This window comes from Corvus kubaryi, unplaced genomic scaffold (assembly GCF_017639235.1).
Source record: "Corvus kubaryi isolate FWS band 111438036 unplaced genomic scaffold, C.kubaryi_AGA036_p1.0 37256, whole genome shotgun sequence".
Taxonomy (NCBI): Eukaryota; Metazoa; Chordata; class Aves; order Passeriformes; family Corvidae; genus Corvus; species Corvus kubaryi.
The window spans coordinates 8,585,722-8,600,291 of NW_024581076.1; the positions used below are offsets into that span (position 1 = coordinate 8,585,722).

The 14,570-nt window shown below is 39.9% G+C and overlaps 2 protein-coding genes across 9 annotated transcripts in view; both read right to left on the reverse strand.

Annotated features, from left to right (window-relative positions):
- Nucleotides 1-42: 42 nt before the first annotated feature.
- LOC121662615 (complement C1q and tumor necrosis factor-related protein 9A-like) lies at nt 43-9,460 on the reverse strand. Of its 2 annotated transcripts, XM_042023986.1 has the most exons (4): nt 5,780-9,460; nt 4,061-4,251; nt 2,035-2,097; nt 43-1,123 (listed from the first exon to the last, which is right to left on the reverse strand). In XM_042023986.1, exons 2-4 carry the CDS (start codon nt 4,224-4,226, stop codon nt 318-320), a joined length of 1,035 nt encoding a protein of 344 aa, XP_041879920.1. In that variant the 5' UTR covers nt 4,227-4,251; nt 5,780-9,460; the 3' UTR covers nt 43-317. The 2 variants fall into 2 exon arrangements, with proteins under 2 accessions (XP_041879920.1, XP_041879919.1); XM_042023985.1 differs by having other exon boundaries at nt 4,061-9,460.
- Nucleotides 9,461-9,566: 106 nt separating this feature from the next.
- Nucleotides 9,567-14,570, reverse strand: part of SPATA13 (spermatogenesis associated 13) — a 171,153-nt gene continuing 166,149 nt past the window's right edge. For all 7 annotated transcript variants that reach the window (XM_042023978.1, XM_042023982.1, XM_042023977.1 and 4 more), the window contains one exon: nt 9,567-13,571. In XM_042023978.1, coding sequence (XP_041879912.1) covers nt 13,390-13,571 — 182 coding nt within the window. In that variant the 3' untranslated portion in view covers nt 9,567-13,389. The remainder of the gene's footprint in view (nt 13,572-14,570) is intronic.

Here is a 14,570-nt window from a genome sequence, read left to right on the forward strand (position 1 = left end):
GTTGCTTCTTGTTTATACAAGATGTCAGGGACCCACATGACATAATTCTGGAACTTTTGTGTTTTATTTCACCCCAATTTGTTTTAAAACATTTGTTCTTCAGAACTGGGGTACCTACCTACAGTAAGTCACCAAAGCACTAATGTGTTAAGCCCAGCACTGTAGATTCTGAAGAGTTGTCCTCTCTTGTGCAGCAGCTGTTCCTGAAGCCAACTGTCTGTTTTCTGTTGAATGCAGTAGGAATTGTCCAGCAGATAACAACTTTCTTAGGGAGGGCTGAAGGGCACAGACATGCAGCATTCAGGGGTAACACCGAGTTATGGGGTGGGTGACAGCAGCGGCTCCAGTGGGTCAGCAGTGCTGAACAAGAGGAACCCAGAGAAGGTGGTATCATCATCACCGTCTGCAAACAGCCCATTGAAAGCCTCTCCTTGGTGGGCCTGCAGCCACACCTCATCTCCTCCCTGCAGCTCAAGGATGGCAGCTCCCGAGGCCTGGTCCTCTCCGCTCTGGTACCTGTCCATCGTGTGCAGCATCTTGATGCCATTCTTAACAAGAGCTACTCGCACGTTCCTTGAGTAGACAGTGATGTGGTAGGTGAAATAGTAAACGCCGGCGTGTTTGCAGGTGAATTTGCCAGTAGCTGAGTTGAAGTCATTCAGGCTGTTATACAGCACCTTGTCAAATTTGATTGGGCGATTCGGAGGGGGAAACTTGGTGGTGACTGTAAGGCCAACACTGAAAGCACTCCTTGGCAGGACTCCTGGGGCACCTACATTCCCCTTGTCTCCTCTGTCTCCTTTCAAGCCTCTTTCCCCCTGAACTCCTGGATTACCCTGTGGCCCCATACCTCCAGTACTACCTTTAGGACCTGGATTACCAATCGGGCCAGTCGGCCCTGGGAAACCAACTCTTCCAGGATAGCCAATTTCACCCTTTGTCCCTTTTGGACCTATGGGTCCAATGTCTCCTTTTAACCCCTTTTGTCCTTGAAGTCCCAGCTCTCCTTTCTGACCTTTGTAACCCACTGATCCTATAAATCCTTTTGGTCCCAGTTTCCCAGGTGGTCCTCTTTCTCCTTTATCTCCTTTGTTCCCCTTCTCTTCAACAGTCCCATTGATTCCTAAAAGGAAAACAAAAACAAAACCAAATAATAATAAAAACAAAACAACCCCACAACTTTCTTGTGATCTTCCATTGGAAGGCACAAATTGAGTTTCAGCATGAGGAATATTTGTGCAGGTGTGTGTCTCCACTGTACATACTGTGCTCACTGTACACACAATTTATCATACATTTAAGTGCAGGATAAGCATAATATCTGAAGAGCCTGTTATTTTGTTAGAAAACGGGTGCTCTGGCTGACAGCAGCAAGAATAAGTTCAAAGAAAGGAAGGTAGTCTATGGGCTGATAATAACACTGACAGCTCACATCATCTCATGAAAAAGCAAAATCTGTCCAGACACTTCTTTACAGTCTTTGGCGTACAAAATGGGTGAGATGGTTCACAATTTAATCAGAAAAAGAGGTTTTTTTGACAACACCCTGAACTTGCTTGCCATGTGTTTCTATAATTTTTATGTGATGGAGCTTTTCTTGGGTCACCCAGACTGCTACTGCACCACAACTAAAGGCTTTTTGTCCTAGTTACTTGGCACCCCAGGCTTCATTTATCCTTCATCTATTCTTGGTCTGAAGATCAAAGTCTTCAAAACTCCTCTGGTTGCTGCACAAGGTTTTGAAGGTGAAGATCTCATGATGTGAGAGGCACTTTAGCAGTTGATAGACAAAAGACACCATAAAGAACATATGCTCAATCCATCAGGAAAAGAACCTGATCAATTCTGCACAAGGGCCTTTGGCTTCCCATGTTAGTAATAATGCTGTTTGTACGGTTTGCTGTTCTCAGTTTACAAATGAGAGAATTTAACAGCAGCAATGAAATAAAAATACATGAGATTGTAGGATGAGTTCACAAACACAAGGGCAGCAGTTAATAGACAAATATTAAATTGAAACACTTCTTCTCTGACCTTGTTCGCCTTTCTCGCCATTGACACCATCTTTTCCTGGACTGCCAGGAACTCCTGGTTCACCTAGTACAGAAATAAAAAGATTCTCATTAAACAAATTACCAGAAAATTTGGGAAGAGTCCTTCTTTAATCCTTCCTCTTCAATCCTGGGCAAACAGTAATGTAAAACATACTCATATTCCTGACTTCTAGTGCCTGCCACTGCTGATACTTTTATCTTATGAGAGATTGACAAAGAGGACAGAAACTGTGCTTGAGGATGGTGCTTTTTGGGTGCAGAAGAAATCCTTGACATGAAGAGGTGAGCTGTTGAGATATGTAGAGTCGCTATATCCTGGTGAGGACCACCAATATGAAAACTTCTTCTCTTGTTGCCTCCATCAGTGGAAATGGAGTGAGGAAGCCACATTCAGCTGGAAGCATTGCAGGGGCAGGAAGCCTAGCAGTGAAACAAGGACATGGTTTAGTGGTGGTTCTGGCAGTGCTGGGTTAATGGTTGGACTCGACCATCTTAGAGATCTTTTCCAGCTGTAATGATTCTGTTATGCTCTGAATCCTAAATTCCTGCCTCAAGAAGAGATGTGTAGGAGTTTGACCGGTGGTAATGGATCATTACAGTGAAGTAATATTGCCTGTAGAGTTGAGGAAGGCATTCACACTCTTGATCCCTGTACCTAGCATGACATGGACTTTCCACTGCTCTAAAGAGAGCAATTATATTAGTTACTTTTGTAGTACAGATGTAGTACAGATGACCAAGAGGTCCATGATCAAATAAGTGGATTTGCATTCAGAGTGCAGCAATAGAAGAAAAACAGAGTTGGTTGTAACCATATCCCAAGACTAACTCTCCAGCCATATGGACCAGAGAACAGTTCTTTAGCAGTTTTCTGCACAATGGGCACATCCCAGGAGCTGCTGAAATTTCATTGACTTGGTAAGGAACAAAATTAATATTCATGTATTAAACCACTAAGATGTATGTACATAGATATAAAGAATGGTACAGTCACCCCACTTTGTTCAAACAAAGAATAGTCAGTACAGTCATCATAACAGACTAATTTAGGAAAAATGGTTGGGGAGTTTATCAGAATCCAATGGTATCCTGTGATAACTCACTGGAGTGAAGGAAGGACCTTTATAAGTTAAATGAAAATAAGTAAGCTTAAGATTTTCCATTTTTCGGACCTTTCTGGAACCCTGCATACAGAAAAAAAAGGCATTTAAGTGTATGTGTTTATTAAGGTGCTAATGGAAATCTTTGTTTCTTTCTATATTTTAAAAGGTGAAGTATGATATGTCCACATGCCTGCAGATTTATCACCTTGTGTAACCCTGTCCTTGATATTCCAGCATGGATGCAAGGGCCATCATTAACCTAAGGCTTAAGGTATTATGGGGGTGATTAGCTTTAAGATGCTGAGATTATCTCTGGCTTTGATATCTCACACAAATCTCTATTATAGCCTGCTGGAGCAGACATGAATCCTACATTGTTTTTCAATAGTCTCCATTTCTGAGCTTACTCTAGTGACTCTTGAATTACAGCAAGTAGGCACACTCAGAATCAGGTCCCACAAATGTGTAGTTTAGATAAGAGAAATCTTCTTCACACTGCATACTTCCTACAATACCAAACAAGGTATCAGTTGGTGCTTTTTTGGTTTACTGGGCATGAAGCTCTTTGCAGAAATATAGTTTCTATCTTAGAGAAGTAGGATTAGGTTTGCAGCCTTTAAAATTTTCAAATAGACTTGAAAATATTCCCACAATAGAAGGTAAAGCCTTTTTTTCTTTTGTTTTTATCCCATGAACCTGGCATCTCCATAATATCAGCTGTCTTGCTTTCATTATTTAGCCTTTCTTTATATTTCCTTCTTCAAACAGGTAAATGACCAATGTGTGAAATGTTTTCTGAAGGCTAGGCAGAATAATCCCATTCATGCAGAGTAACTACAGACAAATTTGGCAGTGAATGGATTTGCATTTGATACATTAAATCATTCATTCTGAACATAGTACCTGTATCTCCTTTGTCTCCTTTTGACCCGTCACGTCCATCACGACCAGGTATGCCATTGTGCCCAGGATTGCCAGGGATGCCAGGATACCCTTGGGTGCAGACATCCTGTTTTTGTGTTTCTGCTGTGCTGACTACAATAGCCAGCAGTACAATCCAGCTTTTCATTCTTAGGTAAGTTATATGACTTTGGCTGAAATGTTTAAGAAAGAAAAAGTACATCTGCCTAGGTCTACCTTAGAAGGGAGTGCAGTGGTGGAGGGAGGAAAATAAGGAAATGGGTTTTCACCATGTCTATTCTTCTGTTTTGTTTTTATTTATAAATCTCTATATAGCATTAATTACAGTCCTAGAGACTACTGAGTGCTATTTTAAATAATTCTTTAATGGAGATTATCAGTCATAGAATTGTTATACATTTAAAACATTAGCTTTACACAATTCTCCATCCCCATTTCTCCCCACACCTACTTGTGACTGCAAGGTTGTACCTCTCCCAGGAGATGGTGCCATGGGAGGTAAGCTAAGGCAATTCAACCCCCTCATTCACCACAAAACAATAACTTTTTTTTTTTTTTTTAATTATTATTCACCGGAGTTAGTCCCTTACTGGGTTAATAAGTTGAATAACCTCAGAGGAGGGGTCAGACCAGGAGCAGAGTGAAATGAGGGCAAAGGTGAGAGGAATCAAGTAAGAGGGTTTTTTGGCAAAAACAAGTCTTTAGCTGGGTTCTCCCAATTCACGTAACTTTGCTACTAAAAGTCCAGCTCATATTTATCTTTTCACTAGAGAGTCCCTCCTATAAACTGTCTTTTAATATAGACCCATTGAAATACATTCAGACGTAATCCTGAATACAGCTGCTTTAATTGAGTGTAAGAGCAACTGTTGGGAAGAGATTAGACTGAGGAATAAAAAACAAATAGCAACAAAATTAATACCTGTTTTATTTGGAATTAATATCCATAAATGTCTAATGCACAGAAGCTTTGGCTGTATAGGTTAAGTACTTAGGTAAAAGTGATTGTTAGAATGAGTAAATTTTACGCAATTGGTTTTAGAATTTGTTATTTTATTAATGAGGAGTAAGATCAGTTAACTGGCATTGATTAAAAAATGGTATCTTCTCTTTAATCTCTCCACCACCATTTCTCACTCTCATGAAACAATGCACACAAGTACCATGTAGAGAGACACCAGTATGTCCTCAATAAGAAAAACTATACCCTTAACCTAATTTATAGAGTAAGACTTTAATTTTGGGACATGTTCCTGAATCTTTTTATTCTGTGTTCCGAAAGGTCCCCCATTTTTTTACCTTTATTAAAATTATTTATGGTGTCTTTGCCAATGGCTTTACTCAGAGATGTTTGATCACCCATCAGAAAAATCCCACTTAGTCTGCTACTGCTGGTTGGCACTAAAGAAAGGTGAAAATAGATAAAACATTTGCTACTTCTGAGGTATATAAACATTTGCTGCCTTAGTCAAAGGACTCCAGAAGAGTGCAAAAGGAAGAAGTGCTCTGTATGATGTTGCTAGGATATGGTGCATCCCACGGAGAAGTCTGACAGTCCTTGTCCACTTAGAGAAAACCCCATTCCCAGTTGTCTAAAGAAGTGTTCCTTGCCTAAAGAATAGACAGTGTGGTCTCCATACATGCACTCCACTCCACAAGCTGACAGTACCATCATCACATATATAGGACCTTTGTTCTTACCTCGTTCACTTGGTACTTCCAGTGTTCTTGGGCATCTTTAAACTGAGTGTAAAAGCCTCATGTGAAGGAATGCACACTCAGATATGTGCCTTGAGGACAAGCACTTGTTTGGTCACTAAATTCTCAAAGGTCAGTGATTAAATTTTGAGAGCTGTTCAATAATTAAAACAGAGGTTTAAAGTGGAATCTTTCTATTTATTCCAATATTAAGCTGAAGTGCTCTGTACTTTGGCTTTTACCACTGTTACATGAAAGAAAATAGTTAAAATGGATTAATAAGGCTTTGATTTCCCTGTTCCTTTACACAAATACATCACACAAATGTGGTGTCACTGACAGCTTGGTTGATTGGTGGGAAGGAAGGCATGTCTCACACTATTATTGTGCTGCTAAAATATGTAGTGACGTTCATTTCTGAATCAGGTAATTTACAATGGTTTAGGTACAAAGACTATAGCAATTAAAACTAAAAATGCTGAGAATGTGGCATTACAATTATTACGTGATTATGAAAAGAGGTAACAAGGTTGAATTAAAGTAAATAAATAGAATTACAAAGTTTTTAATGTGTAATTAGCAGGCTCCCTATCTAGCTATTCAAGCAACAGTCAAAGCTATTGGGCTACTAAATTATATGCTATTGGTAACTAATTTGAAAAAAGCCATAACTCAACTCTTAACTGTGTTTCTTGAAACTACTGAAGCTGCTGCTGTCTCAGGACTAGTGGAAGTCAACTGAGCTTATCATCAACTCCCTAAATGCTGATCATCAACAGTGAAAGATAAAACCAAAAGTAAACAGGAGTTAAGGAGTGTTAGAGGAAGCGGCCTTAATTTACCCTTGTTGGTTCAAGAGACTGCAGTGTCTGAGAGTGTCACCATACTGCAAAGATGTGACACGTGTGCTCTGCACAAATCAAAGAACTTTCCCTCAGCACCGCTGAGAAACGAAGTTTTCTGTAAGATCTTCACCACCACCCTGTGGCGACACCAAAATATTGCAAGAGTTGAGGTGCCCTGGCTTGAACCTGGGACATTGTGTCCACCGCACTCTGAAGAAAAGGAAGGACCATGTGCAGCAATTCGCTGTTCTACTTCAATGAACTTCTGTAGGCAAATTAACCTCGCTGCAGTGCTAACTGAGAAGAAGAAACGAGAGCCATAACGAACAATCCTTTTCTCTTTACCCATTAAGCACCATCTGAAATTTTCTAAGGGTGCTTAGCCTCAGCCTCCTCTCTCACTTAGAAGTTTGAGTCATTACAAAACAGCCCACCCTACCAGTTAGGAATAACGTAATTCATTAGTTACCTCTACCTTGATGGACTCTGCAGTTAATCTGGTTTGATGCATTTTTAGCAGACAACTGCTGTAGAAATAGCCTTAAAGACAAATGTTTCTTTCAGCTGCTTTTTAGTGCCTTGTCTCATCACAGAATAATGACTTGAAAATAACTACACAGGAGCAAGAGTGCATCATTTGCTTAAAAAACATTGCACCTGAAAGGCAGGAGATGCAGGAGTTTTTAGACTGATTGCTGTGCTAATCACCTCTGTTAGATGAATAGGACAACTACAATCATGAGATGGATGGTTAATGAGATATGTGTCATCCTATTAGCAGAGCAGCTTCTAGACACTTTTTCAGTGAGTCAGTATCTCTAAAGTCTAGGGTGTACTTACAGGAAGGGGTCATGGTGTACCTGAGGCTCCTCCTTTCCCCTTAAGCAGTTTCAGCTTTCCTGAAAAAAAATCGCTGGGAGAAACAGCTGGTAAATCCTATATCACCTTGTGTTTGGAGAGAAATTCAGCCCTTGAAGAGCAGTGATACTTCTTCCTCTGCTGACCTCTGCCCTCTCAGATCTGCCCTTCTGAACTTCACTGATACGACTCCAGTGATGTGGATGCATACTTTCCAACCTCTGCTTGTCTGCAGAGTGGTTTGGCTGCCATTGCAGGTGTCCCACTCTGAATGCTTAAAACATTAAAACAACTCAGATAAAATGTTGTCCAGGTGTCATTCAATCACACACACACATACATACCCCAAGATGCACAACAGAAAGGTAGGATGTAATGTAAACAGAGGGAGGGTGTTATGGGTGTGGGTCACTTGTCTGGTGCAACCTGCTGTAGGTGCCAGCAGAGACATTTGGGGATGCCACATGGAGTCTATAAAGGAGGTGTCGATGAAAAAACATTTATACAAACACACACATATCTGTTTTTTGAAACCAGAGCCTAAATACTTAATAGTGGCAGTAGGTGAGTTCTCAGCACCAGGCACTGGACAAGGACAAGTTCTGATTGCAGTGAACTAAATGGAGACTTAAGATGAACAAAAAATGTGTTATGCTGACAGTTTACACATTCTTGTCATATTCTTACAATTACATACCCAACAGCTAGTTAGAGTAACTGGACTTCGTAAAGCATTTAGAAACACATTTATTTGTGTGAGTATTTGTGTGCTTCCCTTACAAGCCATGAGGCGTGCTGGTTTTCATTACTGAGTTCTTCATTTCTCCTTTGATTCTGGAACACGAAAAGGCCCGAGTCCTTGTCTCTGTTACCAAGCACAGATCATTATGCAGCCTTCAGAAAAAACCTAAACAAACAACGAAAAAAATCTAAGACAAGCAGTGTTATTTCTGTACAAACAAAAAGCTCCATCTGACAGATCAGCTCTCAAGGAACTTAAAAGCTGATAGTACAGAATTACAATCTACAGGATTTAGCCTGACTGCCCAAGCACGAAATAAAATGCACAAATGAGCTCACCCCGGCCGGATGAACCACAGGGTCCTTAGAAAGCCTATTGATTGCAACATCCTACTCCAGTGTTTGCTCAGGGTATGTTTTTCTGTCATCCAATCTTATCTCACCAAGTGCTCAAACTGTGCCTTTCACTTTAAGGTTGGAGCACTCAGCACACATCCCACTGCAGCAGGAGCTTCCTTGGGAGGCCCGGGGAACTCTCATCTTTGAGGTGAACCAAGAAATATAAGAGCCTGGATGTTGGAAAGAGGGGTAAAGAATTAGCAAACCAACTATTGTGCCAGCATTTGAACTTGCCAAAACATTTCTGATGAAAAGATTTCAGCAAAGCATGTTATTTTGTTAAAGGTGATGTGTTTTAGCAAAACCCAATTTTTGATACAGCCTGGAGCGGGAACAACCCAGGTACACTTTTCAGATGTGGCCCTCTGCCCTGTCAGAATAATGAGATACAAAAAACTTCCCCGAATCAGAGAATTTGAATCCCCAGCTGTGTTGCCCATTGCTCTATCAAGCAGGCAGGTAAGCCTGTTCACACACATTTGCAGAACGTGCCTTTTGGGTGAAACCCTTTAAATGGCTTTGCTTTCGTTCCAAGGAAAATAAAATTTAATCCTCCTTACCGGCACTGCAGTACTTAAGTCACCATCCTCTTTATTAACACAGAAGCTGCATTTGCATGTATTCCAAGGGGTACCGTGTGAACCCTCTACCAGAAGGTAAAGCACAGGAATCACAGGCTGAGACAGCAACAAGGACAGGCCTAGACAATGAAGACTTCAATACCAGAACCAGGCTTAGTCACTGTTAAAATCAACTTCTGCTGAGAAGTACTGAAGCTGTTACTGGGAAACCAAGAGAAGAAGGTGTGACTTTTTTTCTTTAAAATACTAAAAGAAATATGATAGTTGATACCTTTTTGCATCACAGAGGAAATTTTGTAGACAATAGAAAACCCTCAACAATTTTAAAACTGCACAATAAAGTTTTATAAAACACAGATGAGGAACTTCAGCTTTGTATATTATTTAATTCAAACGTACAATAAGAGAAAAATAATAGGAATGTAAGTTTGTACGTATTTCCAGAAAATAGATTCATTTGACAAACAACGTTCGAAGAGTAAAATAAACCTTGCAATGCAGTTACTCCAGAACAAATGCACATCAAGCTACTGCAGTCCTATACATTGTACTTCAGCCATCCACAGCCAATTCCTCTGCTCTGCAGCCAGGACACGTCGTTTACAACAAGTGTAACAGCACACACACACGGGGTGAGATGCGCAAAGCAATGTACGGAAAGTACAGCGTTACAAAACACCGAAATAAAAAATGTATGTGAGCTATCCCTAGTATTTATGACAAAGAGTTTTAAATTAGAGATCGTTCAGAAGGCATTGCCTACATACAAATGCCACATATATAGAAAAAAAAGCAGAAAGGCAGTCAGAGAAAGGTACTGTGTTAGTTATGGCTAAAGACCTTTGGCTCCAAAATTGTGATATAATTATTTTCAAAAGACAACTAAAATGTGGAACATTTGAGAAGTCTGTCTTTGAACTCAGTTCTTACACTGACCACTAAAATTCAATGTGAAATTTAGCATGGCAAGAGCCACTTGTAAAACAATCTTATTATTTTATACATCAAATGCTCTGAGCTGGATGCAATTATGGTTTGGCATTTTCCTAACTCAGTGGGAACACATTTGAGGACAATTATATTTTACTGCATCTCATGCAAAAAGTCTGAGGTTATCTGCTCAGCAGGCCATCAGGAAGGCTCTGGCTGGGCTTTATCTAAATGAGGCACAAACGTTCTTAGTAGTTGCCCTAGAATTTTTTATAGTAACTTAAAGCATGCAAGTGGAAAAGAACAGATGTTGCCATCACAACTTTGTGATGATATATATATAAATTTTGTCACCAGAAGGAGAATCAGGGCAAGAGTTGCTAGAATTCAAACTTTTATATTTTAGTTGCAACTCCTTCCCACAGACTCTGAAGTGAGGCTGACTCCCAAGTAAATATTTGTCTTAATTGTTAAATAATATAACTGTGTGTTTTTATTTCACTATAATTTTTTTAAAAGACTATGGCATAGTATAAATTTGGCCTGTCTTACTATATTTGATCTTAAATCTGTTGCAAGGTCATATTGCAAAGAAAGACAGAGAGAACATTACAAAACAACCATGTCTATATGAAGGGTACTATATGTAAAACTGTCCTGAGTAATCTGCACCATGAAATATTTTCTTTTTATCTGTCTGAAATTCACTTCTTGAGAAAAAACCTGCTGCATCCAAAACCATATGCAAACATTTCTGTTCATTTTTAGGGCTAAGGCACCAGCACTAATATATGGGAAGAGCCTTCATGGGCACTGACATGTCAGAAGAAAGATCCCCAAACCATTTTTTTTCCAGCACCCCACAGAACCAAGCACTGAAAGGAAGTAGATTTCAGCAAAGACACATATGTAAGTGTGGATCTCATAATGTCTTCAGGTCCAGCTGGCAAAGTTTCTGGGTGAGCACTGCAATCCAACTTCAGACTTTTTTTTTTGCACTTAGAACAAGTTTTTCAAAATGTGATTATGAAAAACATCATCTCCACTCGCACCATACATGCATCTCGTTGGTTTGCAGGCCTGAACGTGGCAAGTACCCACAAAAATGGGTATGTAAGAAACGCAAAAGGCTTACTCATTTGAGGGGAAGGGTGTGCATCCATGCCTGCATTTGGAAGTCTGCTCCTTGTGTTTAAATTGAGCATTTAGAATTATCTTTTCGAAAAAATCTGAACAGTGATGGCTGGCTTAAACATCTAGAGAAATATACAAGCAGCTTTTTTCACTGACTTCCCCATGCATTTTCTTTCAGCTGGATCATCACAAATGTCAGCGCGCATTTCCAGTTCTCAACTAGTTTAGGTCATCTCCCATTGCTATGGGAAAGCACAAGCAATGAAGTTCACTATGCAGAGCACAATTTGGCTGAGCATACCAGATTTTGCCTTATTGCCGAACTATATACACAAGGCATTTGAAATGTACAGTTGTCAAAAGACGTAATTTAAAATCAAAACCACAAACATGGGCTTTGCAGAAGTGGCCATAAAGTTAGGAAATCACAAAATCTAGTTACTAGTGGGCTTCACAACACTGATGATAAATAAAAATATGGAGGTAACAATAGTAGTAGGAACAAATACATCTTTAAAATAAGGCTTTTTTACATTGTTGTTATGATGCCTGGCCTCTAGCCCCTTGTTTGTTTTTCAGATCTTACAGATCCATGACAAAGCTGATTGTGCCCATTGTCAAAGAATACCCTTGGATCTATCCTAATCATCAGGTAATGCCCCTAATCAGCAGCATAAGATAAAGTACTGTAAAGACATTCATAGCAAATCAGTTCTGAAACATATCGAGTCTTTATTTCCTTCCATATTCCCACCAGTCTTGTCACCCTTGATGAGAGCAAGCAAGCAGAAATCATCAGTGCTACAAATATCAGGATCCTCTTTCTTCCTGGTGGCTTTTTAAAAGTTATTCTCCCAGATCAACTTCATGCCACACACAAATTGAAGCAATGCAAATCACAGATTGCATATGCTGGCCAGAGCTGACCTTAATCAAGTCAAGTTCTTCCCCTTCCAATGAGGACTGATGACACCGAGACAAAAATCCATCTCTGACCCACACAATTTCTTTGTCCCTTCCAGTAAGGATTTCTCTTTCTTTTTGATGAAGTTATTGGTCAAAACCCATTGTCAACTGACTGTGTACAAGAAGCATGGATCCAGACCGCTTCAATATATTTACATTACTATTTATTCATTTTCTAAGTCCAACTATATGAATAAAAAGCATGAGACCTACGCAACATAGCCAGCAGTCACCATGTTCTGTCTCAACTCTGACTTTGTACATTCACATTATCTCCGTGAGAAAATAAAAAAGTATTTTTTACACAGAGAAATAAGCATATTGGAAATACAAAGAAGAGTCTCCCAGGTGAAGAAGTGCGTGAAAAGTAATATAAAAGCTCTACATTTAAGAGCATACATGCATGCAGTATCTTGCTCTGACTGAAATTAATCAATCCGAGATGCCCTGGGCTCCTTTCGTTTCCACTTTTGTGCAATAAATGCACGTATCTTTACAGTCCATTTCACACTCTGTTCATGTTTCTATAGGACAGAATAATATTTCCCTGTTCCAATCTGGAATATGGTAAGGCCTTGCGGGACGTTCTCCTGCCACTTGGCAATGTAATAGAAAAAAGACAGGAAGGATTAGGGTCCACTAAATTCTGCAATAGCTGGTTAATCACATGGGATATCTCCATCTGATTTAAATGGGTGATCTGTGCTCAGCACTGCAGAATGAAGAAGAAAACTCTCCTAAGACTCCTTCCTGATATATCCCTAAGGAAAAATTCCTCCCTATCTAAAATTTGGCCATGAATATAAGGTTAAGAAAAATGAAATGTTACAATGACCTGCATGATTCCATCACTAGTTCAACATAACTAAGAAACAGAGATCAAATACTGCTGTTTCTGAGTAAGAGCAAATTGTCTTTGTCAGAAGAGAGACTGCTCTTCATCAGCAATGCTGACACTTGGCAACACGGACTTCAGAGCAGCCTTGACAAACTTCATTCTTATCCAAGACAAAGGCTGCATTCCTGGTGCAAGGGAACACAAGGTTCTGCCTCTGAAACAGGAGATTCGCTGAGCTCAAGTAAGCTTGACTGTGTCTCCAAGGTCCTTCTCCAGAGTAAGTCTCCCTCTCTGCAGATGTCCTTCCAGGTCCTTGGCCCCTCACTTTTTAAAGGGAGTGAGTTTGTTGAAGGTATGCCAGAAGAGGGATGGCTTCCGCTTGGGTTCTGCCAGGGCAAAGACCTGCTGCTGCGGGACGCTGGTAGGCACAGTGATGTGTCGCTGGTGAAGGGGATGTAGGGTTTGGTGTGGAGGAGGCACAGGACACCCATTATAGCTCACACCTGCAGAAGGAACAGTTGGAGAAAGCACCTGAGTCAGCCAGGGAAATTTAAGCACAGAGCCAGGAGACATGATGAATTTTGCCGTGATCTTGAATGGCAGAACTATTAAAGGTCACCTTTTCTGATGTTTGATTTTTTTAATTGCTGCATTGAGTTGGCTTAAGAAGACAACAGCACCAGTAAAAATAACATTACAGAATTACCAAAAACAAGCAGCAGTTTCACACAGCTGGACTATATTGTTTGCACAAGTAAATTCTGGTATTTCTAACGAATGACTTCAAACAGCAGATACTAATACTTCAGTCCACTCTCAGAGTAAGGTTGGGTAAAATACTGCTACCAATAAAAATGTTGTTTCTTTCATTTGGAATATATTTTTATGGGTTAATGTTCTTAAGACTTTGAGTTTTGTGCATTCTGAACAAAATCACCTAATCACAAACTTTAGCCACTTCCCTGAACATCCAGACAGGTTCTATGGGTTATCTAGTGATTGATAAAGAGAAGATGCTTTAAGAATATTAATCCCAGGGAACAGAAGACAACCAAACATCAACTCCTTCGCTCCTAAACTCAGACTTAAATCTTGTTCCACTTCTCTCTCAGCACACTAAAGACTTGCCCGAGTTTGACTTTAAGATGGAAAAGGACAAAATCTGTTGTGATTTGTTTCTGTTGTGATTATTTTCTGAGAGAGGAAATGAATAAAAAAGCCACTTCCTGATAAACAAGCTTCTAGTCCATCCTTCCTTCTACAGGGATGCCAGAAGAAGCCATTATGACTGTTATTGGAAAAAATGTAACAATGTGGCTTGCAAAAAGAACTTTAGGACATGGTAAAGAAGGCACAGAACTGGTAAAGAAGAACAAGCTCTTTCCGTAAAAGCAAAGGAAGGAATCAGTAACACTCATTTCTAATTTAACCTCTGCATGCAGTTCCTCACAACCCTAAAATGAACAGCTCGCCTTACCTCTTGAGCATCTTCTCTAATATAA